Here is a 24,446-nt window from a genome sequence, read left to right on the forward strand (position 1 = left end):
GTAAATTATTTTATAAAATCTTGACATGATCTATGTGACATTATATAGAGTATAATATTATCATATCGATGAGATAAAATTCTTGTCCTCTATATGTCATTTTGATTTTAAATACTTCTTTCTCATTTAATATTTAATATATTTGTTATAGATCATGTCAAATCTTACAAAACTCAAATTTGTTGCCCTCAATATTTTTTACAACAATTATTTATCATGGATCTTTAATGCTAAGATTCATCTTGATACAATGAATCTTGAAAATACTATTAAGGTAGGAAATGAAGCATCCCTGCAAAATCGCACTAAAAGCAATGATTCTCCTTCGCTACTAATTGTATGAAATACATAAAACAAAATACCTCATAATAAAAGATCCATCAATTCTATAAGATAGTTTAAAACAGAGACACGAGTACCAAACGATTGCGATTCTCTCTAAAACTCGTTATGATTAGATGCACCTAACTTTGCAAGATTATCAGTGAATACAAGTCTACACTTTAAGAAAACAATATGTTCACAATTGAAATTGTATAAAAAAAAAAGTCACTAACTAGGATATATTTGAAATGACACATATAACGAATTCATAACTTGAATGTGCTCCCTGCAACAACAATATTGAGTGCGAAAGTTTACTAAGTATTATAAACTAAGATATTGTTTGTTAGTGGCCGAACAAAACAGGTTAACTTTCTTATGAAAACTCACAATTCTGGTCTCATTATAATAAAGGAGACCATGGTAGAAGTGATAGAAAACAAAACTACCGAAATTCATCTTTCTAGTTTGGACAGGACATACCTCTATTTTCTGATCTCTGCATTGTCTTCTTTTGATAGGGCCTGTCTCATGTCTGTCTCTCAGAATAAAAATTTTGTTAGCAATTAAGTATGGTTTGCCCTTTCGTCTTCATTCCACGTGAACCCGTTACGTACGCAGCTTACACCCTTTGAATTGCGTGCGTGTGTGTGTGTATATATATATATATATATAGAGAGAGAGAGAGAGAGAGAGAGAGAGAGAGGAACATTTAGAGTGGATTAGAATTCTATTGATTTTATCTAGGTATGAGTCAAATTTGATATGCCTCAATTTGGTTCATTTAATTTTCATACGATATCAAGGTTATTGGACATGTCTGTTGATTAGCATAACTTTCAACAGTTATGCAGCTTATAAGTTGCCAATACTTACTATGAAATGCAAAATAATTATAAAAAAAAAAAAAAAAATCAAAATATAATATTTTTTCATGTCCGGTAAATTTTCACATCAACTATCCGTGAAACGCAAGACTTATACATATATTTTTTTTCCTTTAAAAGGGCGGGTGTCTAAAAGAGAGTGTAAACAGTGAGACTTTCGAATAAGAACCCAAACCTCTGACCCCTTGGGTCTCAATTCACAAAGAGATGCCTAAAAGGGCCTCCAAAATACGCTTTAGTTTGATTTCCAGACGTTCCTTGCCTTCACAACATAACAATTTAGATATGGGCAAGTGAGTTGTCGCCGCTCATGGTACTTGGTCCTTCCTTTTAGAGGATGTAAGACATGCATATTGAAAAGGACACCCGACTGGTTTAACTGAGTGATGCATAATACAGTAGCTTGCCTAACATTTCGCACAGCAATAGGAGGTCCAATATGCAACCTGGGGCACGCTCATATGAAGAGAAGTTGGGCTCCATTTAAAGGAGGTACACCACAATGGAAACATAGTAATTAGTAATCAATATGATCAAATCATCATCGGACATTCAGTTCATTTTACTCATATTTGAGAAGGGCCGGGCATTGCTACATCAGTACGCCCATTATCTATACATGCAATTTATATACATAAAGCAAAAATCTAAACACCATCTGAAACAGTGATCGTAATAAAGCTTCATGCAACTGGAACTTTGCAACAGACACCCAAAATATCATCCAAAGAGGCATGATCCCCTGTCCCTTCATCTTTCCACGCATGCAGCAATTGCTTCCCTTTAAACACAAACATCCCTCCCTAATAAAAACAACACAAAAAGATCAATCCATGCCCCATGGAGGTGCCTAGAGTAAACAGATTTAAGGACAGTATCGCAGAGAGTAAGTCCATCCTTGATTATTGGACATATTTATTGGACATATTTGGACATAACAACCGAACCTGTTGCAGCACACTACTTCTATCATCCGGGGTGGCTTCAATGGTATAGTTCTTTACAGCCTTCTGCAGAGACTCAAATCTTGAAAACACCTTTGCCTGCCACGTCAGAGTATAGACAGAAACCATCACTGTATACACCATGCATATAATCCTCTCTCACGAAGCAATAAGCTACAGATAGCAAGATAGAATGTTTACACTAGCTGGATTGAAAAATGTCCGGCCAAGACCATAGTATAAGCCAAGAACGTCATATGCCTGAAATCGATTAAGTTGCAGTCAGGCCTTACAGTCACTAAATGAGGAAACATCACCTACAGGAAACATTTATGTACTACAGAACACATTACCTTTCGGTCAGGATCAGCATAAAGGCAATCCACTGGAAATGGTAACTGAACATCAGGTAGAATAATCAGCTCCAATGATCAAGTACAGGCTAGTTGTAAAACCATACAAAAGATTATACAATAAGCAATGATGGCTTCAAATCCTCAGGGAAATGGTTGTAGACCCTCCAGGAAGTCAGCAGGCATATCTCAATTCCATTGTATTGAAATAAAATTTAATGGAAGTTATACATCGAGTCTGAAATATCCTACCAGAATCTAGAGCCTAGTTTGTAGCTAAACTGCTGTTAATGACACTTCGATATATCTAACACTGACCCAAAATCGGTTTTAGTAGACAACTCACTTTCTTCAGAAAGTGAGCAATCTATTGTTGGATGGATGCAGGAATACGACCACATGTGGTAAATGAAACATGAACAGTTAACCTAAATTCTTAAATCAAGTGTCCAAATGTCTCCATAAACGTTGGTGGATAGTAATAAGATAACATTTTTGGTACCTCTAGGAAATTTTTCTAGTGTTTGTAAGGTATTAATATTTTTACAGGAGCCAGTTTTCAGGACTTTTCTGTAACCTCCTTGTTCCTCTTCGTATAAAGTATTCCTCTGCCATAAGTGGAGGTTTATCAATAATATTGGGGTACCGTCCTCTTCTATAGAAAATAAAAATAAAAATAAAAGATCTATCCTTTCCAACAAACTAGCTCAGGCAAACTAAATATTGGGTTTGTTGGCAATCATAGCTCGAAATGACCTCCTTTTGATTGGAAAACAAGGAGGGCACCACATGACGGGCATCCTTGAGACTAAGCAATATAATCTGTCCCAAAGTGGCCAAAGGTTCTAACTTCTAAGAATTTTTAAACCTTTCAAACACATGAACAAACTCAAATGGATACAGCATTCAGAAATTGGTTTTTATTAAATAAAGCACATGACATGATAGCCAAATAGTTTTTTTTTTTGTTTTTTTTGTCAGTATGGCATGATAGTCAAATAGTTACTGTCTCTACATGTCATTGCATGCTTTTCAATTGCAATAAATTCAAGCATACTGGAAAAGGGGGAATGCGTGTTAAGAATATAATACAAATGATAAAATCTACCTCGTCCCATTAGCTTAAACTTTTGGAACAAGTGGTGATTTCACATAGTATTAGAACAGAGGTCCTAAATTCGAACCCTGACTCTACACTCTATCCCATTTAATTAAATATTCCACGTGTTGGGCTACCCATTGAGGGGAGTCTGGCCCACCCACACGTGAGGGGGAGTGTTATGATATAAAATAAATAATAAAATCTACCTCTTCCCATTAGCTTAAGCTTTTGGGACAAGTGATGATTTCACATGCGTACTCCAAAAATTATATCAACCATCCAAATTGTATCCATGTCTGAAATTCATTAAAGAGCTAAGACCAAACTTAACCATGGAACCAGATGAATGATAGCACCGTGCTCCTAAGCACCTGCACTGTACCACTGATCAAAATACTGGGTACATTTAAAAGTATAAACCCATGCTAAACATGGAATTAAAATCTTTCTCCATTAAATTAAATAATAGCAAAATATCTTATGAAAAATGACGCATACAAAATCTATATAAAAATGAGGACAGAAACCTTGATATATCACTTAAAGAGTATAAATTAATATAAAGTAGCCCCAGTCAGTTCAATTTCCATATTTGTTAAAGTAGAAAATGGTGAATCATGATCTGGGTTTGCTCCTATTCGTCAAAGCATGCAACTTATCGGACACAAGAACATCATACCTTGTCAAAGCTTCCAATTTTGCTAATAGAAACAGAAGCATGTAAAATAGTGGGAAATTTCGATTCATAAACAACTGGTGCTGAAAACACACTCAACTTTACAAGTGAAGGGAAATAAGCAGACCCACCCGATCGGCAAGAATCCGAGCTTTGTTAGGAGTGCCAACACCAATTGCAACCAACTTTACACCAGCGGTGTCAAATTTCGGTTTCGCTTCTTTCAAAGCAGAAGCAAGTTCCCAACTTTGAAACAAGAATAAGCAAAACAGTCGACAAGTCAGAACAAAAGTCCTTTTTTTTTTCCTTTTAATATAAAAAGAATAATATTGTGATTCGTGAATAACCCAACGATGAAATAGTATAATTGTTGATTTACCAGCAAGGGCATCCGAAGTGCCTTAAAAGCGCAACAACAGCTACACCCTGGGAGGAAATGAAATAATTAAGGGTAAAAGTAGAAGGAAGAAATTCAAGGGATTGAAGAAGATAGATGCGTGTGTACCTGGTTCTGATCCCAGAGGTGCTTGAAGAAGACGGGGTCACCGGAAGCTTTGAAAATGCTAATATCACCGAGGATTTCACCGATATTAGGGACAAATTCCGAAGTGGAGGAGGCCCTCGCAAGGAGACGACGCGGTGTTCTAGTATTAGTATGAAAAGTAAGGCCAAATTTGGGGCTAGTTGAATTTGGAGGAGGAGCTGGAGCATGAGAGTTATTGACGAGGAGGAGAGAGGGTGGTCGCAGGGCTGTGGTTCGTAGAGTTTGAGGAGGAGCTGGAGTTATTCTCAAGGCCATGGCTTCCCTTCGCGATTTACCAAAGACGGAGCGAGAGACTGAAATACAAAGAACTTACGAATAGTTGTCTTTTTTTTTTTTTTTTTTTTTTGTCCTTTTTCGGTGGTTGGTGATCACGCTTACGTACTTCGGACTGTGTTTTCTTCTCATTTTCCGGCAATGCTATTATAAAACATCTACATTAGACAATATTTTACTTACAACAGTCGTATTATCATTTTTTCTTAATTCTAATTTTTAAATTTTAAATTTGACAATTTTCAACATATCACCAGTTAACACATCAGTACATATTATTATTTAAATAAAAATTATAAGTACAAATAATATTTTCTTTTATTTTTAATATTTAAATTTTAAATTTTATCTTTTAAATCAAATTATACGATGTGGATAGTGTAAAGGTTTTAGAATAACATTATTAGTAATTTTAAGCTGGTCAAGGTTGTATATTCCATTTTAAAAAAAAAAAATAGATGTATTATTAAAAAATGAATTTTTTTATATACTTTAAATTTATCTATTTATTCTAAAAGAATAGGCAAATAATTTCTATTTAAATAAATAAATCGAGCAGAAGTCTTAATTTAGCTTAATCAAATTCGAATTGTCTCTCGAATAGCGTATTAAAAAATTATGCTCTATTCGTAAAACAAGTTACAGCAATAATTAGATATTTAATTTTAGAATGAAAATAATATGACAGATTCCGTGTGGCGTTTAATTTAATTTAATTATTAAGTTCTTTAATATGCTCACGTGATGTTTTGTTTGTTTAATTGTCAACCTACTAATCATTTTTATACAAATTTTCGAACAAATATTACTATTTTTTGAAGTTAGACCAATCAAACAAATTTAAAAAATTAATGTTTTACAAAAGAGTTAGGTAAAAACAATAAAAATATATAACTCTTTCATTTTTGGAGGAAAAAAAATTGAACTGTCAGTAGGCCGAATCCGACAGAAGGTACTTTTAATGGCTTGTCCTTGTTTGATGGATGGCTGTTTGTCTTGATAATTTGCTTCTTTTTTTTTTTTTTTTGTTTTTTTTTTTTTTTTTTTTTTTTTTTTTTTGGGTGTGTGTGAAGTTTTGGGGTTCAACAACTGACGTGTAATTTTGTGTCGATGCCACCAGGAAGCAAGAATTGGGCAAGAAATGCATGGTGTTCATGAAAGAAATCCGGATTAAACTAGACAAGCAATGCACAGATAAAGCAGAAATTATAGCGATACTGATGTTGTTCATGTTCACATGAACGAAATCCCGATCAAATTGTTCAAGTGAAAGTGACTGGTAGTTTACAGTAGTTCCCATAACAGACGGGGGTCTCCAAACAAAAAACAGCAAAGGCCAGAATCCGAACTAGGAAGTGCTCAAGTCAAAAGCTCAGCTCAACAAAACCCTTGTACAGCCAGCGAGACCAACCGCTTTGCTTCAAATACTTAAAAAAAAAAAAAAAAAAAAGATCAGTTTCGACCGTTGGGAGGTCTTAGTCGGGAAGTATTTGCTCATTGTCAGCATCTGCTTCAGTCTCAATCTTAGGCTTCGATGGAGCCTGGCCTGCACCGGGGGCTTGCTTCTTCTTTATCCCACTCACAATGTCATCGATCCTAAGAAGCATGCAAGCTGCTTCTATGGCTGTCTTAAAGGTTTGAGCCTTTACATTATATGCATCCCATATCTGACATCGTTTAAATAACCAGGGATTCAACGCTCAATCTCAGACACCAATAATTTAGTTCATTACTTTATACAATTTATTAAAGAGAAACTTAATAAATAACTCAAAATTCAAATTGAGTTGCTTATAAAAAATAATATTGAAAAGAGTGGGGCTACTATGCCGCCCCACTCCTACCGCTGGGCGGTGCCGCCCAGTGGTTTTTTTTTTTTTTCTTTTCACATTTTGTTAATACATTTAAATATTTTTAAAAAATAAAAAAAAAATACACCAATACATTTAAAATCACTTAACCACCAAGTAAAAAAAAAAATGACCAGCGGTCAAATAGAGCGGTCAAAATGGGGCAGCATAGCAGACTTTCTCTATTGAAAAAAAGGACATGGACAAACAAAGAACAAAAGCGAGGATTTAACATTTTGAACATACCTGCCGCTCTTTCATGTCACTAATCACACCAGTGTTTCCGTCTATGCCAATCCAGGCATTGTCACCACTTGCATGCTACAGGAGTAGTTTAAGACCAACAGATAGGAACGGGTTTAGCATAAATTTGAAAATACTTCTGGAGGTAAAAATGAGTTAGGGATTCTTGCCTTTCCTTGTAGTGCAGTCATAGTTCGAATCACATTTACCCCACAATTCTGTGCTAAAGTACGTGGTATAGCCTCGAAAGCCATGGCAGCAGCTTCATAAGGCCACTGTTTTACAACCAGTAAGTACAAACAATTAATTCAGCAATACGAAAACAAGAAAAGCTACAGCTCTCCACCAAATTTTAACCGACAAAAAGCTTCATTCCTAAAAGTACTTCAGACTTTGGGTTAACTTGATACTGATAAAACAGATGCAAGGGACAACCATCACCTTTTCTATGCCTTCAATCGATGAACTCTTCTGCTTCAAAGCAGCAGATACAGTTAACTCTGTTGCACCACCTCCAGGAACAAGCTTTGGATTTTTTATTATGTTTCTCGCAACTGACATGGCATCCTGTAGCAGAAAAAACTTTAGAACACAGTACTATCCAAACAGAACAATTTCGAGCACATCATTAAAATACCTGCAAGTTTCTTTCCACTTCATTCAAGAGATCCTTACTGGCACCTCTTAAGAGTACAGTGCAAGCTTTTGGATCTTTGCAGTCAACAATAAATGCAAAAAACTCATCCCCAATTTTTTTAACTTCGAACAGGCCAGCCCCAGTACCAACATCCGACTCCTGTAATTCATCTGGTCTATTGACAATAACGGCTCCACATGCCTTGGCAATTCTATTATTGTCTGTTTTCCTCAACCTTCTGATTGCACTGACTCCATGTTTGCACAGATAATGGCACGCCAAATCACTAAGACCCTTTTCTGTAATTACCAAGTCTGGTTTGAACATCACTATCTGATCACAGAGGTTCTTAATGTATTCCTCTTCCATTTTTAGCAGCACTTCCCAGTCTTCTTCTCTAACCAGCTCAGCATTTGTTTGGTTCTCACCCTTTTTGTACTCAAGGGGACAATCAAGAAGAATTATACGTGGGTTGACAATTCTTCTTCTCATTTTGCCAGGGGCAACTACATCTTTGTTAAACATAACTCCTTTAAGTACACTTGAATCTTCCAACTGACCACCAGGTACCTTCTCAACCTTAATGTACTTCTTAATATCCACTTCTCGCAAGCCTTGGCCAAGATCAACACCAACTATTGTGGTTGCATCTATAGCTAGATCCTGGAAGTTGATCAAAGAAATAGCATAACATATAAATTAAAAAAACAGATTTTTCTATTAGTAAAAATTAAAAAACTAATATAAACATTATAATGCAGTTTCAGTATAATGGTAAAAGACACGTTTGTGCTTGCTGTTGCCATGTTTAGGACAATGCTCAAAACAAATGAACAAGGTGAAATCACATGGATTTTTTAGTTTGAGATTATAAAATAAAGAAACAGCATCAGAATGTAAATGTAAATTACACAAGAAAAAAAAAATTAAAATTATGCTTCATATTTTAGTGGAGAGAAAATTGAAAAAAAAAACTATATCTAAATGCGCAATCTCTTTAGGACAATCACAAATTGAAAATAGTCTAAAGAGATTTTTGTAACTATAAGATTAAAAAACACAAATGATGTATTACAATACATATGAAAGATTAGGTATGGTAGTTAGTGAAAGTGAAATCTGTCTAAAATTCCACATGTCATCTCCCACCTTATTGAACCACGAGGCACGCATCTCAATATTGTATGTCTCAAGGATGAAGTATAACCCATACTTTTAGGCAACCTCTAAAGGATCTAAACATTTTTAGAGAGTTTTAAGATGAATAAAGGAAAACAGAAAGAAACAGTGCACACACACATGTTTAACCCTGATAACCACAAGATACTTACAGCAATTAAATTCCCGAATTGACTAGTAAATTTGGTACCTATACAGCTCTTGACCAGCCCCAACATTGTTCCACCTGCCACATAATTCCAAAAATCATGTGCACAATACAAAAACAAGCTAAATTCTTCAGTTTTTAACAAAAAATAAATCTATAATAAATGTGCTGTGATGAATGAAAAAGGATGTCTAACATGTGTGCATGCATGTGTGTGATCTGATTTCCTTTTTCTTTTCTTTTTTAATTTGAGGGGGTGGGTGAGTGGGCGTGCATACTTGTGCAGGCGGAAGTGTGTGTGTGCACGTGCATGCGAGAGAGAGAGAGAGAGAGTGTGCTGAAACCATTCCAAAAAAAAAAAAAACCATCTCTAGCTTCAACTAGACATCATTAATTCATCACAACCAGAAAAGCGCTTAATTTATCTGGGCTACCCTTCTACTCTATTAAAATGAAAGAGTTGATAAAGCTTAATTTCTCAGGATATTTATATGGATGCATGATTACATATAAAAAATATGGATGCTCAGTCCAATATCCTTTTCCACTAGGTGGGTTGATATAATTCTAACCTTCCATTAGGTGCATTTAGAGGGAGAGGAATGACTAGAACTTTGAAGATAAAGAGCACTCTATGAATGATCTCAATTTTTTTTTTTTTTTAATTGGCATTGGGAGTCCGGAAACAGCATCCCGATTAATCCCAGGGGTGCAAAGGCCCTTGACAAGGAGTTACCCACAAGTGAACTTCAGGTAAATCAAGGGAAACCCCCCCCCCCCCCCCAAAGTTCAATGGCCCCTAGAGATTGTTTGCACCCAAGAGGATTTGAATCTTAGACCTTGAGGGAGCATACTGCCAAGCCCATGGCCTTTACCACTTGAGCCAACCCCTAGGGGTTATAATTCTAACCTTCCATTAGGAGCATTTAGAGGGAAAGGAATGACTGGAACTTCGATGATAAAGAGCGCTCTATGGATGATCTCAAAAGCTTCTTTTTAATACTTTATTTTTATGGGCAATTGCTATAGACTTGAATGAGCTTAACTTTCATGCTTTCCTTGTATCTATTTCTAGCTCTTGACTAGGTGTTTTCTCTTCTATGTGTCATGTGTACTTGGGCTCCTAATAATACCAATAATATTCTTAAGAGCGGGGCTCAAGATTGGAAATTTGGTATCATTAATGATTCTTTCAGCTTGTTGCATGCTACGAATTGCGGTAATATTGCAGGGGACAGGATGATATGGAGTCAAGTTGGGAGTAGGAGATTCATGGTTCGATCCTTTTACAAGGCTCTTACGGTTCATCATGGTAACCATTTCCCTTGGATAGGCATATGGAAATGTAAGGTTCCTCCCAAGGTGGCTTTCTTTGGTTGGAGTGCACCTCTTGGGAGAATTCTTGCCATTGACAATTTAAGGAAATGTGGCCTAATCATTACGGACTGGTGTTACTTGTGTCAGAATAATGGGGAATCTGTGGATAATTTGTGATTACATTGTGAGGGGACCAAGTTCTTGTGGGATGTTGTCTTCAACCGGATTGGTGTGGCAAGGGTTGTGCCTAGGAGGGTAGTGGGTATTTTTTAGTGTTGGGGAGGTCTTCAGGGTGATATCTATATCATTGCTGTGTGGAAAATGATTCCTGTGGTGCCTTTGGATAGAGAAATGGTCGATGCTTTGAAGATCAAAAGTGTTCCTTGGATGAGCTTAAGAGGTTATTTTTCAATATGTGTTTTTCTTGGGATCCTAGAATTGATTGGTAACGGGGAAACTTTTCATGATTTGCTTGTATCCATTACATGTTCCTAGTTGTTAGGCGTATTCTTTGTATAATTCCTGTGTACTTGGCCATGCCTACTCTTCTTTCAATAAAGTTTTTATCTTACTCTTAAAAACAGATCTATACTACATGAAGATAGCTATCAACATTCGGCAGAGTGCATATTTCCAGAAATAAGATGCAAACTAGTCCATCGATTGTTTATTAAGAGGCATTTACAAATAATACGTAAACTACTAGTTCAATAATGTAGGTGTTGGTGAGTTTGAGTAATGGCAGCCTAGATCTGTTCAAGCTTAGTCAATCACTGAGTCTCATGAAGACCTAATGTTGGCTTCTAATATATCTCAAAACCTTAATCTTTGTTTCATTGTATTATTATTATTATTATTTCTTAAGCTCATAACAGGTTGTGGAGACTGCATGTTTCACTAGCCAAGCACTGGTATGGGATACAACTAGTGAACTTGCCCCTCACCTCTTATTTATGAGAGGAGGTGCTATTGGGGTGGTTGAAGAGCATCCCTTGAACTAAATGATATAGATGGAGGGATATCACTCAGGAAACCAAATTTGTAATGCATGTTTACCGGATTGCCTAATGTCAAACTTCTCGAAATATGTTTGTTGAATGCAAACCAAATTAGAAGCCCAGAAATTCAGATTTCAACAAACAACATGACATGTTTTATTTTATACATTTATTATCCATTCTGTAAGCCGAACAAGTTCTTCCAATAAAATGGAAAAGGGAAACCGAATAAGTAGGAAAATCCTGAAGCCAATTCTAAATATACAAATAGAACCAAGACACTTACGATCATTCACATCAATAGGCATTGCAATTTTCTCAAGCACGGCAATGGCATCCTCCAAAGCCTTGTTATAGGCTGCCAAACAAATAAAACTTGGATATATCATAAAGAAAAACTGATAATGCACAAGCAAAAAAGAACTAATCTATATGGACTAACAACAGTACCTCGGCAGATGACAGTAGGATGAAAATTTTTGTCGATGAATGCTTCCGCCACGTGGAGCATTTCACCAGCTTCAACCAAGTTTTAGCCCAAATTTGATAAACAGAAGAAATGACATTAAATAATATTCATTACAACATAAACTTCTATGTTTTCTTCTTTCTCGCCAGCTATTGCATTCTTCATGCGAGTATGTACACAACTGATTAATACACATGCTAATCATGAAACAATGAAATAAAATTGTCGAACAATCAGTAACAGACTTATCTACAGTTATCACACACTCAGAAAGAACACCTCATTCGCACTCCACTAAAAAAATATATATATATGTAAAGTAGTTGCATAAAACTTACCAAGAACGATGACTGAAGTTGTTCCATCTCCCACTTCTTCATCTTGTGTTCGGCTTAATTCGATCATTGACTGCCACCACCAAAACAAATATGCATAAGAATAGAAAAAGGAGGCCATGGTGATGAAACGTCAGAATGCGAAGAGAACACATGGAATATTTTGTAACTGAAAGGAAACTCTTAGCGTAGGTAGAAAAAGGAAAAAAAAAACGAAATAATTAAGAGAGAACGCGTGCCTTTGCAGCTGGGTGTGCAATATCTAACTCACGCAAAATAGCATTTCCATCATTAGTCACCACAATTCCTGTTAGATGCCCAAAATTAGAAACAGACGAGAAGAGGAAATAAGAATCCGAGACAGAAAATACAAAATGCTGAAAAAGATATTTGCTTTGCAATGGAGATTTTATGAATTCAACGCAACACATATTTTATAATTAAAATGAAGACATATATACTATGTACTATTTACGAATCTAGGAAGGGAAAAATCTCTTACCTCCAGAAGCATCAAGCAGCATCTTCAACATGGATCTTGGACCCAATGTTGTGCGAATAATGTCAGCAACAGCCTGTCCAGGTATTAATCAAACAAAACGAAAATTTAAAAAAAAACAAAACAAAACAAAAACAAAAACTGCACGCTAGCGCTAGGCAAAGAAAAAAAGAAAGCAAGAACCTTAGAAGCCTGGATATTAGCGTGCTGCACCTTGCTTCCGGACTCGCGTTTCATCGAGTCCTCTGTTCAATTTCATTTCATTACGTCGAAAATCGAATCAATTGAATCCATGTTCCATTAATTTCGGTAAGAAAAAAGAAAGAGAGAACACACTTACTGAGAACGAGCACCGGCGCGTGCATGATTTCTTGTTTTTTTGTTTCTTCTGGGTTCGATTAGTAAAACCCTAAATGAACCCGAAAGCAGAGACGGAAATGGAGGAATAAGAAAACCTTTTTGCCTGGCCTCGCTCTTTATATATGTTAAAACGCGGCGCGCGGCTACTCTCACTAACTTGAAAGTTATAAACATCCTTCTACTAAACCCTCGAATCTTCAGGTTCTCCTTGGCACTCTTCTTTCTTATATTATTTTTTATCTACGTGTATTTTTTCTTTGTTCATTTTTTTTTTTCACTAACAAATTATCATTTTTTTTCTAATTTCGCTTTAAAATATCAAAATAAACATTTTCACCCTCTATTTTTTTCTTTTAAGAACTCAAATTTTATTGATAATACTCACTTATGACGAAGGAATACTGTGGTAACAACCATACACCTGAGAGTTACACATATTCAATAAAACTAAAGTCAAGTGTCAAAAATCACTATAAATTTCAAAAACTATACACGTAATAATAAACCAAGCCTGTAAGAAATAAAAGAAATAATACCAAAGCAAAGCAACTCAAAACGAATGTACGAAACAATAAAACAATTGTCAAAAGCATTAGACCAGATGTAAATTAAGAAATCCACTACAATCCGATCTCAAAATTCCTTTAATCATTAGAGGGATATTTTATAGAGTAATCTCATGATTATAACCCTGATTGCCCAATTTCGCAAGCCAATCAGCAATTGAGTTCTCTTTCCTAAACACATGTTGATACAGAACATTCATTTGCAGAATAATACTAAGAATTTCCTCCCAATACTCCTCCAAATACCAGACATTAAATATGTCGTCCTTCAGGCAATCCACAATCAAAAGCGAGTCCATCTCAAGAATAACTTTAAGGAAACCACCAGACATGCAACGGCGCAAACCTAATAGCAAAGGTAGCAACTCTACCCTATTTATTTGAACCAAAACCTATGTACTCTGCAAATGCTAACAGCAAAGTTCCTTCATTGTTTCGTAAAACCCCATCAGCACCTGATTCAACCGAATTATTACGACTACTTCCATCCACATTGAACTTCAACCACCCTGAATTGGGCTTCATCCAAGAAAATGTACAAACCTGACGTGATCTAGCAGGAGCAATAGGCAGATTCAAGTTGTTGAGAATTGCTATATCCCGTTGGTGCAAATTATCAAAACCTTTCAATCAACTACCAACCCAACTAAACCAATATTTAACCGACCTCCATAAAACATCAAATGGAACCTTTTGACCTACCATACATGCAGAGCAACGCCAAGACCACAAACTCCAAGTCAAAATTACCGAGACAAGCCCAATCAAATTTCTGGCTTGGAAAACCTTTTTTGTTCTTCTAAACCATGCTTCCACTGACTCAACCCAAGAGCGATTTTCCACATAAGGAATACCCAAAAACTTAAAGCAAGTCTTCCAAAGCTTAGAGGCCATTCTTCTCCCATATAAAACATGATTTAAGTCTTCAAAAGCACCCTTTTCACAACATTCATATTTGGACACCATAAAAATACTTATGTGCTGAATACGATCATCCACACTCAAACTTTGTGAATACGCTTTCCACATTGCTATCGAAAATTTCTTAGGCAAAGCAGCATGCCATATCCACTCCGACCATTGTCATTTTAGAGCAATAACACGGACCAAATCCCAAGCGTTGGAGGTAGTAAATCGGCCATCAGCATTTCTCAACCAAATCAATACATCGAATCTATTTTTCCTGCCCCAACATGAGATAAAATTTTATCCGAATATTCCCGGCCCACAAGTTGCACTAGGAATTCCACATCTCAGCTATTCTCAACCATGCATTCATTTATTTTCAACGTCGGAAAATCAACTATTTGTATCTCATTACAAATAGGACTTGTCTCCAGCCATTTATCTCGCCAAAATGAAAGATTTTCTTCCTTAACCTACCATTTCGAATGACTAAGCACAAACGGTATATCTTTCATAACCATCTTCCAAAATCAGGAACCCTTCAAAGGATTAACTAATGAGAGATGTTGATCCTTCACATACTTGGCTTTAAAAGAATTTGCCCACAACTATTTTTCAGTAAGCAATTTCCAAACAAATTTGAAATGCAAGGATTTTTGGACATCTAATATATTTCGCAAGCCAACACCACCTTTATCCACCGCACAACAAATCCCATTTAAGTCATTTCTTCTTTGGCTTTCCTTCAATCGATCCCCAAAAAAAGGTGCTAAACAACCTAGTAATCTTCATAAATACCAACTTCAGAACCTATAGAATAGACAACAAGTGTACCTGCAAGCTTGAGAGAACATGTTTTAAGAGAGTTAGGCGGGCTCCTAAAGACAAAAACCTCATCTTCCACCCATATATTTTCTTACGAATTCGCATCAACAAATCCTCCAAATATATAATTTTCATACAACCCGAAATGATCGGGACACCTAAGTATTTCATAGGAAAACTCCTAACTGAAAAGCCTATTAATCTTAAAGTATCATGATGCTGATGAGGTGAAATTTTGGACAAGAAAAAAATAGAAGACTTGTCTTCATTAACCACCTGTCTCGACCACTGAGCATACAAATTTAGAACTTCTTTTATCATCTTCACAGATCTTTTTCCACAATTTGCAAATATCACCATATCATTCGTATAAAGTAAGTGGGAAATTAATGGTACATTCCGTGGTTGAGAAAAATAGCAAATCTGACCAAGCTAAAATTTACTTCTCAATAGCCGAGAAAAAACCTCATCCATAAGAATAAATAAATAAGGTGAAATAGTATTCACTTGACGAAGACCTCTTCCACCTTTAAAGAAACATTTAGTCGTACCATTCATAACAACCAAAAACCAAGGCATAGAGACATTGTTTTATTAGGTTACAAACCGAAGTCAAGAACCCAAATGCACTTAAAACATGGAAAAGAAAATCCCAAATAATCGAGCCATAGGTCTTAGCCATATCAATCTTCATCATTGTATTTTCACATCTAACTGGCTTATTAATATCATGCACCAACTCTTGAGAAATGCTAATATTTTCAAAAATACTTCTCCCCGACAAAATCGCACCTTGTTCCATAGAAATCAAACAACTAAAAACTGGAGTGAATCTCCCCACCAACAACTTTGAACAAATTTTATAAATTACGGAACATAGGCTTATAGGTCTAAACTTGTCAAATGAAGTAGGATTCGGAACCTTTGGAATTAATACAATGAAGGAGGAAGTATAATATCTGGGAAGAGAGAAACCCAAAAAAAAATAAAAAATTCACGCACAGCCTCCATAAGATCATGCTTCACCAATGACCAGCACTGACGAAAGAAACCGGAACCAAACCCATCAGTACCTGGGCTACTATCTACCAGAATTGAAAACAAAGCATCCTTAATTTCTTGATCCTAAGGACACCTGCAAATATTCAGATTATCTACATCCAAAACCTTAACTTGAATCAAACTCTTTAAATTCGAAACTTGACCATTGGGACGCCGCTGCAAAAAATTCTAAAAATAAATAACAGCTTCATCGTGTATGGCTTTAGGCATCGATAATAAATGCCCATCACTAAGGTGCGTAGTTAGAAGAACATTTTTCTTCCTTGCCTGCAATGTTGCAAAAAAAAAAAAAGTTTACTTCCCAATGATCAATCCATGTTTTCTTAATTTTTTGAGCAATCCGAGACTCCTCTCTTTTCAACCAAGTCGTAAGTTCCACCATAGCTACCAAAACATCACTCTCGACATCTTTAGAAAATTTCTCTTGAAACCTTGCCTCTCTTTCCTCCACTCGCTCCTCCAACCATTTAATATGATCTCCAGTCCATCAAAAACAACCTTATTCCAACTTCGAAGAGCTACTTTCAGTCTTTTAAGTTTGAATGCAAACTTCGACAAACCTGAACCACCTACATCTTCTTGCCAAATAAATGATACATGCTTCTAAAATTTGTCATGCGTTGTCCACATTTGTTGGAACCTGAAAGGGCTAGGACCATACTTCAAAGAAAAATCAGATAACCCAATGAGCATAGGAGAATGATTGGATGATCTACGAGCCAAGTATTTTAGAGACCCTGACAGAAATAGATCCAAGCACCTAGAATTGCAAAGTGCTCTATCCAGAACAGAGCCCAACTTCTTGCCAACCCCCATGCCCATTAGACCAAGAAAATTTATTCCCAATGAATGGAACCTCAATCAAGCCCCTAGCATCAATAAAATTTGAAAAATCCTCCATTACACAGCAATCTTGGATTCCCACCCCTTCTCTCTCCATCATGACAAATGATATTAAAATCCCCAATAAGAATCCATGGCAAATCCAAAGAACCAAAGGAGACAAGATCTTACCAAAGTTGCCTACGATCCAGATACATACATTTTGCATACACTACTGATACAATCACTAAAGAATTAATCAACAAAGTAACATGTTGATTAGAAACTCCAAGAATGCTAACCTAAATATCGTCATGCCAGAAAAATCCACAATTTTCCATCTTGAACTCCATTTGAAAATGACTCATCAAAACGTAAACTATTTTGCCAACGTAAAATCTTGCTATCACTTCTAAAATGTTCTGCCACAATGAAAAGTTTCGGATTATATTTTTTAAAAAGGTCCGATGTCTTCCTTTTGAGTTGCCTAGACCTCGGACATTCCAAAACAATATTTACCAATCATAAATCTAGCTGAGAGTGTTTGCTCGGAGCCACAGTAGAACTTCTCAAAAGACAACCCTTACTCACATCATTTTTCCCAATTTTCGAGTCTGAAACCCCATCTTTATCTTTCCCCAAATGAGAAAGTTCTCTCTCCACATCAGATTCAGAAACAATCTTAGAAAAATCCCTTATGAGAACTAACATTTGTATCCCCTCCACATCTGCCAAGGTCCCAGGCTCCAGAAGTGGGAACCTGGTGTAATAAGACTTCATCACCCATGCCCAAATTTTCAACTACAGGCACTACTTCACTTGTATCCCTTTTGTCTTGAGCCCCAGTATAATCTCCCTCCACCAACACTCCATTTTCGCATGGAGATATATGCACTACTTCACATGCAGCAGATGAGGTTTCAAATTTCCCAGGCTCACGAAAATCAGTCTACTCAATCGGCTGCACCTCCTTTTCAAGTACAACTAACTTCAACTCCTCTCCTCCATTTAATTGATTTTTCTCACTATCAAAACCTTGCTCACCCATACCTTGAACACTATCTGTTGGAACGTCCCCTTTCGGATTTGAAACATATGTCTTATTCGGAACCAAGACTTTACCCAATTCTTTCTTTTTCCCATCAGACTGAGAAGATACTTTGCATGTAAGAAGATTATGACCTTGGACCTTGCATATCATACAAAATGCTGGAAGCGTTTCATTAACCACTTCCTGGAAAATACACGTTGGTTTTTTTAGAGTCTCAATCCAAAAGGATTTTATAGCCTGCTGAGAAACATTTATCAACACACAAACTCGCGCCCCATCAGTGTGCGTAGCATTATCCCTTCATAAATAAAATCCAATCGGCGCCGTAATACTCTTGAGAAAGGCTTCATGATAAAAGTTTGATGGTAAACCAATAAGCATGATCCAAATAGGAACCATAGCAAGTTTGGAATCCTCATTAAAATCAATGGACCATTGAAAAACATGGTAAATCACTTCATCAACATCACAACTCTCCCTCGAAATGGCCTTTAGAAAGTCTTCCTTGTTAGAAAACCTAACAAAAACATGGCGAGGCCATCTTATTGCAAAAACAACTGGATCGGCAAACAAACATAGCCTCCCAACCGACTTCAAGGGGCCTTGAGAACCCCTGACGTCAACCATCACAGCGTCGCAAACAAAATCCTAGCAGAGCCAAAAAAAATTATCATCGCCACGTCCTCACACTCTATATTATCATTGGAAGAGGGAATTTCCCCTCAACCCACAAGCTAGGCCAGCACAAAATACCGAGGCCTGTTCCGGTCATGGTCCCATCCTCTTACAGCCCTAGGGTTGCATAAGAAATTTGGCCCGCATAGTTTGTCAACCATGGATAGGCGCATCGCGCGGGAAACCACACCAATGGAGACAAACAAGACATGCCAACCCTAACACCCCCTATCGACGTTCGGCATTTAAGGATCTACGCCAACAAGAGAATGAGGAGCATAGACAACTCTCTATCCCCTAACATCGAACATGAAAAGTGGCAGGTTGGATCATCCACCGTAAAAGCTCTGCCCAAGGAGCCACACCTCATTAATGGCTCCACCGAAGTCCTGTGTCGCATTAAAGACCCCAATTGGGAGCTACTGTAGAGGATGACGGGAACCCCTTGACATGGGGTACAAAATGTTCCTCAGAGACCACGTATAAAGGCCAACCCCTAGGTATGAGAAACTCTCTCTAATTTCGGTGATGCTCCAGCCTTTATTGTACACACAAAGAGACTAACTTAGGCATTAGAGGTTCCCTGGACCACCCCGAGCCCATTTTCTCCCTTGTGTTTGCAGGTGAAGACCCTGACTCGACTTAATAGGACCTTTTCTAGGCATACAAAACACGATGTTAACAATGGCGCCATCTGTGTGATCTTTCCTATAGGCGTAACGTGTCCTTTGTATACCAGCGACAACCCGTTCTCAGACAACTCGAGAATCCGAAGCCTTATTGTAAGACAAGGAAGTGCGTTTTTGCAGAAATGGAGTTGTTGATATAAACCCTGACCGCACAAGTGGAAAGACTTCAGAAGGAAAACGAGGCTCTATAGGTGGATGCTACCAAGCTGCCTGAAGACACTAAGCCCAACCACAAAGGATAGGGCAAGTCATAAGCTATGGTTGGGATGGACATCGTAAAGAAAACAAGAAAAAGAAGCAGCATGAGCTTTGCAACCTCATGGACAAATACGAGGAGATGACCAAGAAGGTGGGAGGCTCGTCCTCAGTAGATCAGATGCTCACTGGCACAAATTTGCCTTACAGTGCGAAGGTGATGGTCATGCCAATACCACCAAAGTTCAAGATTTCCTATATAGATCTGTATGACGAAGCCAATGATCCATTGGAGCATCTGGACACCTTTATGGCTCTCACGACCCTACACGGATTCCCTAGGGAGATCGCATGCAGGGCCTTCCCATTTACCCTAAAAGTCACAGTGCAAGTGTGGTTTGCGTCGCTGGCACCAAACTCAATCTACAGCTTTAAGGACCTAGCTCGCTTCTTCATCACACAGTTTATGGCCAGTAGAATGAGAAGATGTCCGACAGCTTACCTCCTAACCATTAAGCAACAAGAGGACGAGAGCTTGGCGGCCTACCTGGCTAGATTCAACAAAAAGCGCATGACTACTAATAACTAAGATGAAAAGATCACTCTAGTAGTCCTTCTGGGCTGTGTATGGCCCCAAACCCATTTATGGTTGAGTTGGCCAAGAAGACTCCTGCTACACTACGAAAACTCATAGACCAAGATGGTGGATTCATAAATGCTGAAGACACGATATGAGTGTTGACAACGCCAAGAAAGACGGAGCTAGATCAAGCCGATAGGAAAGCCAAAACTTCGGCCCAATCCAAGACTACAGATAAGGCCAAAGGAGGACACTTGACCTAGAGTGTATGATGATCACCACTATGTGCGTGAATGTGTATACCAAGAGGATTAGGAGGTATTTAAAGCACCAAGTGAAAGTAGTGGATAGTTAGAATATTGAAATATTAGGTTTGACATAATGATTGAGGATTAAATAGTCATGGATTGTGATAGATAAGTATTTTAGACTTTGCTTTAGGTACAACAAATCTTGAGGACGAAATTTTTTTAACGAGGGGGGAATGTAACACCCAAGCCCATCACAAAGCCCAAGCTAATCGTAGGTTCTATAATTTGTTTTTTTTTTTTTTTGGGTTAATATGCATGAAAATCTCACTTGAGATTTAACGAGTAATTTTGGAATAAGCTACAGGTCCAAAATTTATTTTGGCAAAGTGTGGATTTTATAGGGTTTGATAGTTAGGTTAAAATCTTTTAATGGGCCAAGTGGGAATTGACCCAAAAAATATATGAGACAAGTTGTATTATTTTAGAGGTTGAGTTGAGGCCTATAACTCATTGAAAAAGCTCAAACCTTATACGCCCAAAACCCAAGTCCGTGACAACCAATGTTCAGTCTCCACACCATGCAGATCTCTATCCCTCTAGGATTCACGACATCAGTGTGTATATAAATACTCACACGATCTACATATTCATGCAATCCTCATTTTTCCAAAACTAGGATTGCCGCACCTTCTCCATAGTCCACCAGTAAGCCAAACTAAGCACTGCTGCCCCCTTCACGACCTCAGCTGCAGCATCAAGTTGTCGCTGTTGAGAACTTCTTTCCCTACGTGAAGTCTAGCAACTCATGTCCAGCAACTTCTCCACACCTCCTTCCACAGTTGTCGATAATGCCAACTAATCATGCCACCTTGTTGTTGCACCACTGTGGGATAAACCAGAGCCAAAACTCGTCCATAGAGATGCCCTTGCACCACCAGCCCACACTCAGCCTACAACCTTGAATGAAAACTCAACATGCGGAGATCTCCCCCGCAAGACTGAAGCCGTTGGGCCCACAACTTAAACCTCTACCCCACACCACCATGCTGCCATCGTGAGACTCTCCTGCAAACCACTACCCACCCAGTTGTACCACCACAAAAGGCTCCGTTCTACCACACAAAAACAGAGCATGCGTTCTACACCATGAGCCACAACGCTGTTGCCTAGTTGCTTTGCCTCGAAACCCACGACAGAACAAACAGGAACCACCTAGAAGAGCCATAGAAAACGCCGATCGCGCCACCCCAGGTCCACTATTTTCCTCTCGAAAAGTCATGCCGATTCACTGCACTGCCACTCTCCGTCCCTATTTCCATCACGGTAGCTCTCTCTCTCTCTCTCTCTCTCTCCCAGTGCCCTGCCACAACGCTCACCATTGTCGACCACAACCCAGCTTCCTACGTCGTTGCATGTTCCTTTTTCTCTCGGTGACAATTGATTTTCGTTTGGCACTTTTGTGAGAAAATTCAGAAAAATTAAAAAGTCCATATAAATTGGGTTCCTATGATAGATTTTGCATCAAAGAAATAAACTGAGGTTGATTTTGAAAAATATGCATATTTTGTTTTGAAAAGAAATTTGAAACAACCTTTGTTATTTGTTCTGCATTACTCATGAAACTTTATATAAAAAGAATGTATTTTCTGTCATGATTGATGTAGACATTAACTTATTTTAGGCATTTTGTTTATGCATTGTGCAAAAAGAGCAAATATGAAAATTTTTGCATAATTATATAATTATGATCTGATTTTGTTGTGTTCTGAATATATTATGTACTCTATTATGATTTTTCTGTTTCCAGTGCACCCACTTTGGAAGTCAAAGTGGTTTTCTACGTGGTATTTCCTGTGTGCACACTCAGAGCTCCGAGAATGAATAAGGGGAATATTTCATATTCTGTTTTTGCTGGGTTAGCTGTCGGGATTTGTACAATCCTACCACGGGGGTTAAACATGGAATTCTATTCTGACGTGATGTTTCAGTTATGCTTGCCAAATGAATTTTGATTAAGAATATTTTTGAATTTTCGCTCTAATATTTTTGATAACATGTTCTGATTATGCATTCTGGAGTAAAAATATTTTGTTCTTCATTCTGAACTCTGTAAATGCCCATATTTACATACTAGTATATGTTCTCTGCTTTCTGTGTAGTTGATAACTCACCCCATATCTCCACAATATTTTTTAGATAATTTTGATGCCTCTACTTGAAGTCAAGAGTAGGAAGTATTAACAAGGTTTGATGGTCGTAGAGAAATAAATACCAAAGGGCACAAGTATTGATTAGAGAGTTTTATTTAGTAGAGAAATTATTTTATGTTATTTTGGTATTTTGAGTCATGGATATTTTCGAATAGTTATGGAGATTATAATTATTTTCATTGAGGTATTTCTTTGGTGTCTCCAATCTTGGTGGAGGAATATATATTTTTGCTTTTGAATAAATGAATTTATATTTTATTGAGAGTTTGGAGTATATAAATATGTTATGAGAGATGATTTTAAGTTACAAGAGTTAACTCTCCAGACCTCCGGGACCGAGGCTTTACACATTATCCAAATCATAGCTAAGGGGTTCGTTGAGGGTGGGCCCACTTCCTCCAAGGACAAGCAAGCTCTCCTACTAATAGAGCTAGACGAGCCTCTTCGAAAAGTTCTCTGGGCCCATATGAGCTCAAAGATTCACGAGGGAAGGCCAAGCACCTGTGGGAATACTTTTATTCAAAGTGTAAGTCGCGTTTGATTTTGATAATGTATAAGCTATAAATGAAGTTTTAATTGTCTCCCAGAATATGTTTGGTCTCGTCCAAGTCTCCAAGGCAAGTCTAGTCTAACTGGTAGGAACTCATGTGTTGTGGCCCATGGCCAAGCCACTAGACATGTCAGCCACATGCCAACAACCATGTTAGCCAACAACCATGTTAGCCATGCCCATGGCCCATGCCATGGGTATGCCATGGGTCAACTTGACCCATGCCAACTATGTTATTTTTTATTATTTATTTTTATTTAATTATTTATTTTCTAAGGGACCTATTGGGGATTTCCAAGTTGTAATCCTTATAAATAGGACCCTTAGTTGTTGCATTGACATCTTTTGGCAAATTCGCTAGTGGGTAGACTATTTTGTTCTTGAGATCACCATTCGGTGCTAAGGCACTTGGGCTCTTTGGGGTGCACTACTAAGAGAGAATCACACCTTGTAATTCGTGAATATGTGTGGTTTAATCTATCTTGTTCTTACAACTTGGTGCAATTCTTGAATCCAAATTGTTGATCTCTTTGTTATTTTCAAGTTCATCAATAAAGAGGTTTATTTCATCTATGTGCAATACTTGAATCATAGTTGAATTGGCTATCTTTTATTCACTTTGTTCTTGATTATTTATCATTTGTTCATCGTGTTCTTCATTTATTCTTGGTGTTCATCCATTCCATTATTCATTTGATCCATTCCATACCACATACTCAACCACCATATTGTTTGTCATCTATTCCATAAGTTTGTCACTTTCCATAATTGGTTTGCCTCATCAAACTATGCCCTACCCGAAACACATAACCCTTACCAAGTTCCACTCAATTTCGGCAACTACTTGCCATATTGGGAGTGACCTAGCCGCCCACTACACTTGCCATACTAGTGTTCCTATAATTTAGGAACCCTAGTTGATTCAA

The 24,446-nt window shown here is 37.4% G+C and overlaps 2 protein-coding genes across 3 annotated transcripts; both read right to left on the bottom strand.

Moving 5' to 3' along the window:
* Positions 1–1,741: 1,741 nt before the first annotated feature.
* LOC121235788 (prostamide/prostaglandin F synthase) lies at positions 1,742–5,168 on the bottom strand. Its single transcript, XM_041132207.1, has 7 exons — positions 4,792–5,168; positions 4,666–4,712; positions 4,418–4,532; positions 2,509–2,553; positions 2,357–2,416; positions 2,159–2,254; positions 1,742–2,014 (listed from the first exon to the last, which is right to left on the bottom strand). The coding sequence occupies exons 1-7, from the start codon at positions 5,083–5,085 to the stop codon at positions 1,895–1,897; spliced, it is 777 nt and encodes a 258-aa protein (XP_040988141.1). The 5' UTR covers positions 5,086–5,168; the 3' UTR covers positions 1,742–1,894.
* Positions 5,169–6,290: 1,122 nt separating this feature from the next.
* On the bottom strand, positions 6,291–13,401 carry LOC121256683 (T-complex protein 1 subunit gamma). 2 transcript variants are annotated; one of them, XM_041157551.1, is made up of 14 exons: positions 13,261–13,401; positions 13,119–13,227; positions 12,962–13,023; positions 12,782–12,854; positions 12,519–12,586; positions 12,283–12,352; positions 11,926–11,994; positions 11,762–11,833; positions 9,165–9,238; positions 7,834–8,496; positions 7,638–7,763; positions 7,367–7,471; positions 7,200–7,274; positions 6,291–6,770 (listed from the first exon to the last, which is right to left on the bottom strand). In XM_041157551.1, the coding sequence occupies exons 2-14, from the start codon at positions 13,141–13,143 to the stop codon at positions 6,579–6,581; spliced, it is 1,674 nt and encodes a 557-aa protein (XP_041013485.1). In that variant the 5' UTR covers positions 13,144–13,227; positions 13,261–13,401; the 3' UTR covers positions 6,291–6,578. The 2 variants fall into 2 exon arrangements, with proteins under 2 accessions (XP_041013485.1, XP_041013493.1); XM_041157559.1 differs by lacking the exons at positions 12,962–13,023; positions 13,261–13,401.
* Positions 13,402–24,446: the final 11,045 nt, after the last annotated feature.

This window comes from Juglans microcarpa x Juglans regia, chromosome 1D (genome assembly GCF_004785595.1).
Source record: "Juglans microcarpa x Juglans regia isolate MS1-56 chromosome 1D, Jm3101_v1.0, whole genome shotgun sequence".
Lineage (NCBI taxonomy): Eukaryota > Viridiplantae > Streptophyta > Magnoliopsida > Fagales > Juglandaceae > Juglans > Juglans microcarpa x Juglans regia.

Excerpts from the sequence above, each read along its gene's own strand:
- LOC121235788 (XM_041132207.1), bottom strand. The coding sequence starts at position 5,085 with ATGGCCTTGAGAATAACTCCAGCTCCTCCTCAAACTCTACGAACCACA. Across the intron at positions 2,417-2,508 it reads ATGCTGATCCTGACCGAAAG|GCATATGACGTTCTTGGCTT; the intron begins GTAATGTGTTCT and ends AATCGATTTCAG. Across the intron at positions 2,015-2,158 it reads GAAGTAGTGTGCTGCAACAG|GGAGGGATGTTTGTGTTTAA; the intron begins GTTCGGTTGTTA and ends TGTTTTTATTAG.
- LOC121256683 (XM_041157551.1), bottom strand. The coding sequence starts at position 13,143 with ATGCACGCGCCGGTGCTCGTTCTCA. Across the intron at positions 11,995-12,282 it reads AACTTCAGTCATCGTTCTTG|CTGGTGAAATGCTCCACGTG; the intron begins GTAAGTTTTATG and ends ACTTGGTTGAAG. Across the intron at positions 7,764-7,833 it reads AAGTGGAAAGAAACTTGCAG|GATGCCATGTCAGTTGCGAG; the intron begins GTATTTTAATGA and ends TTTCTGCTACAG.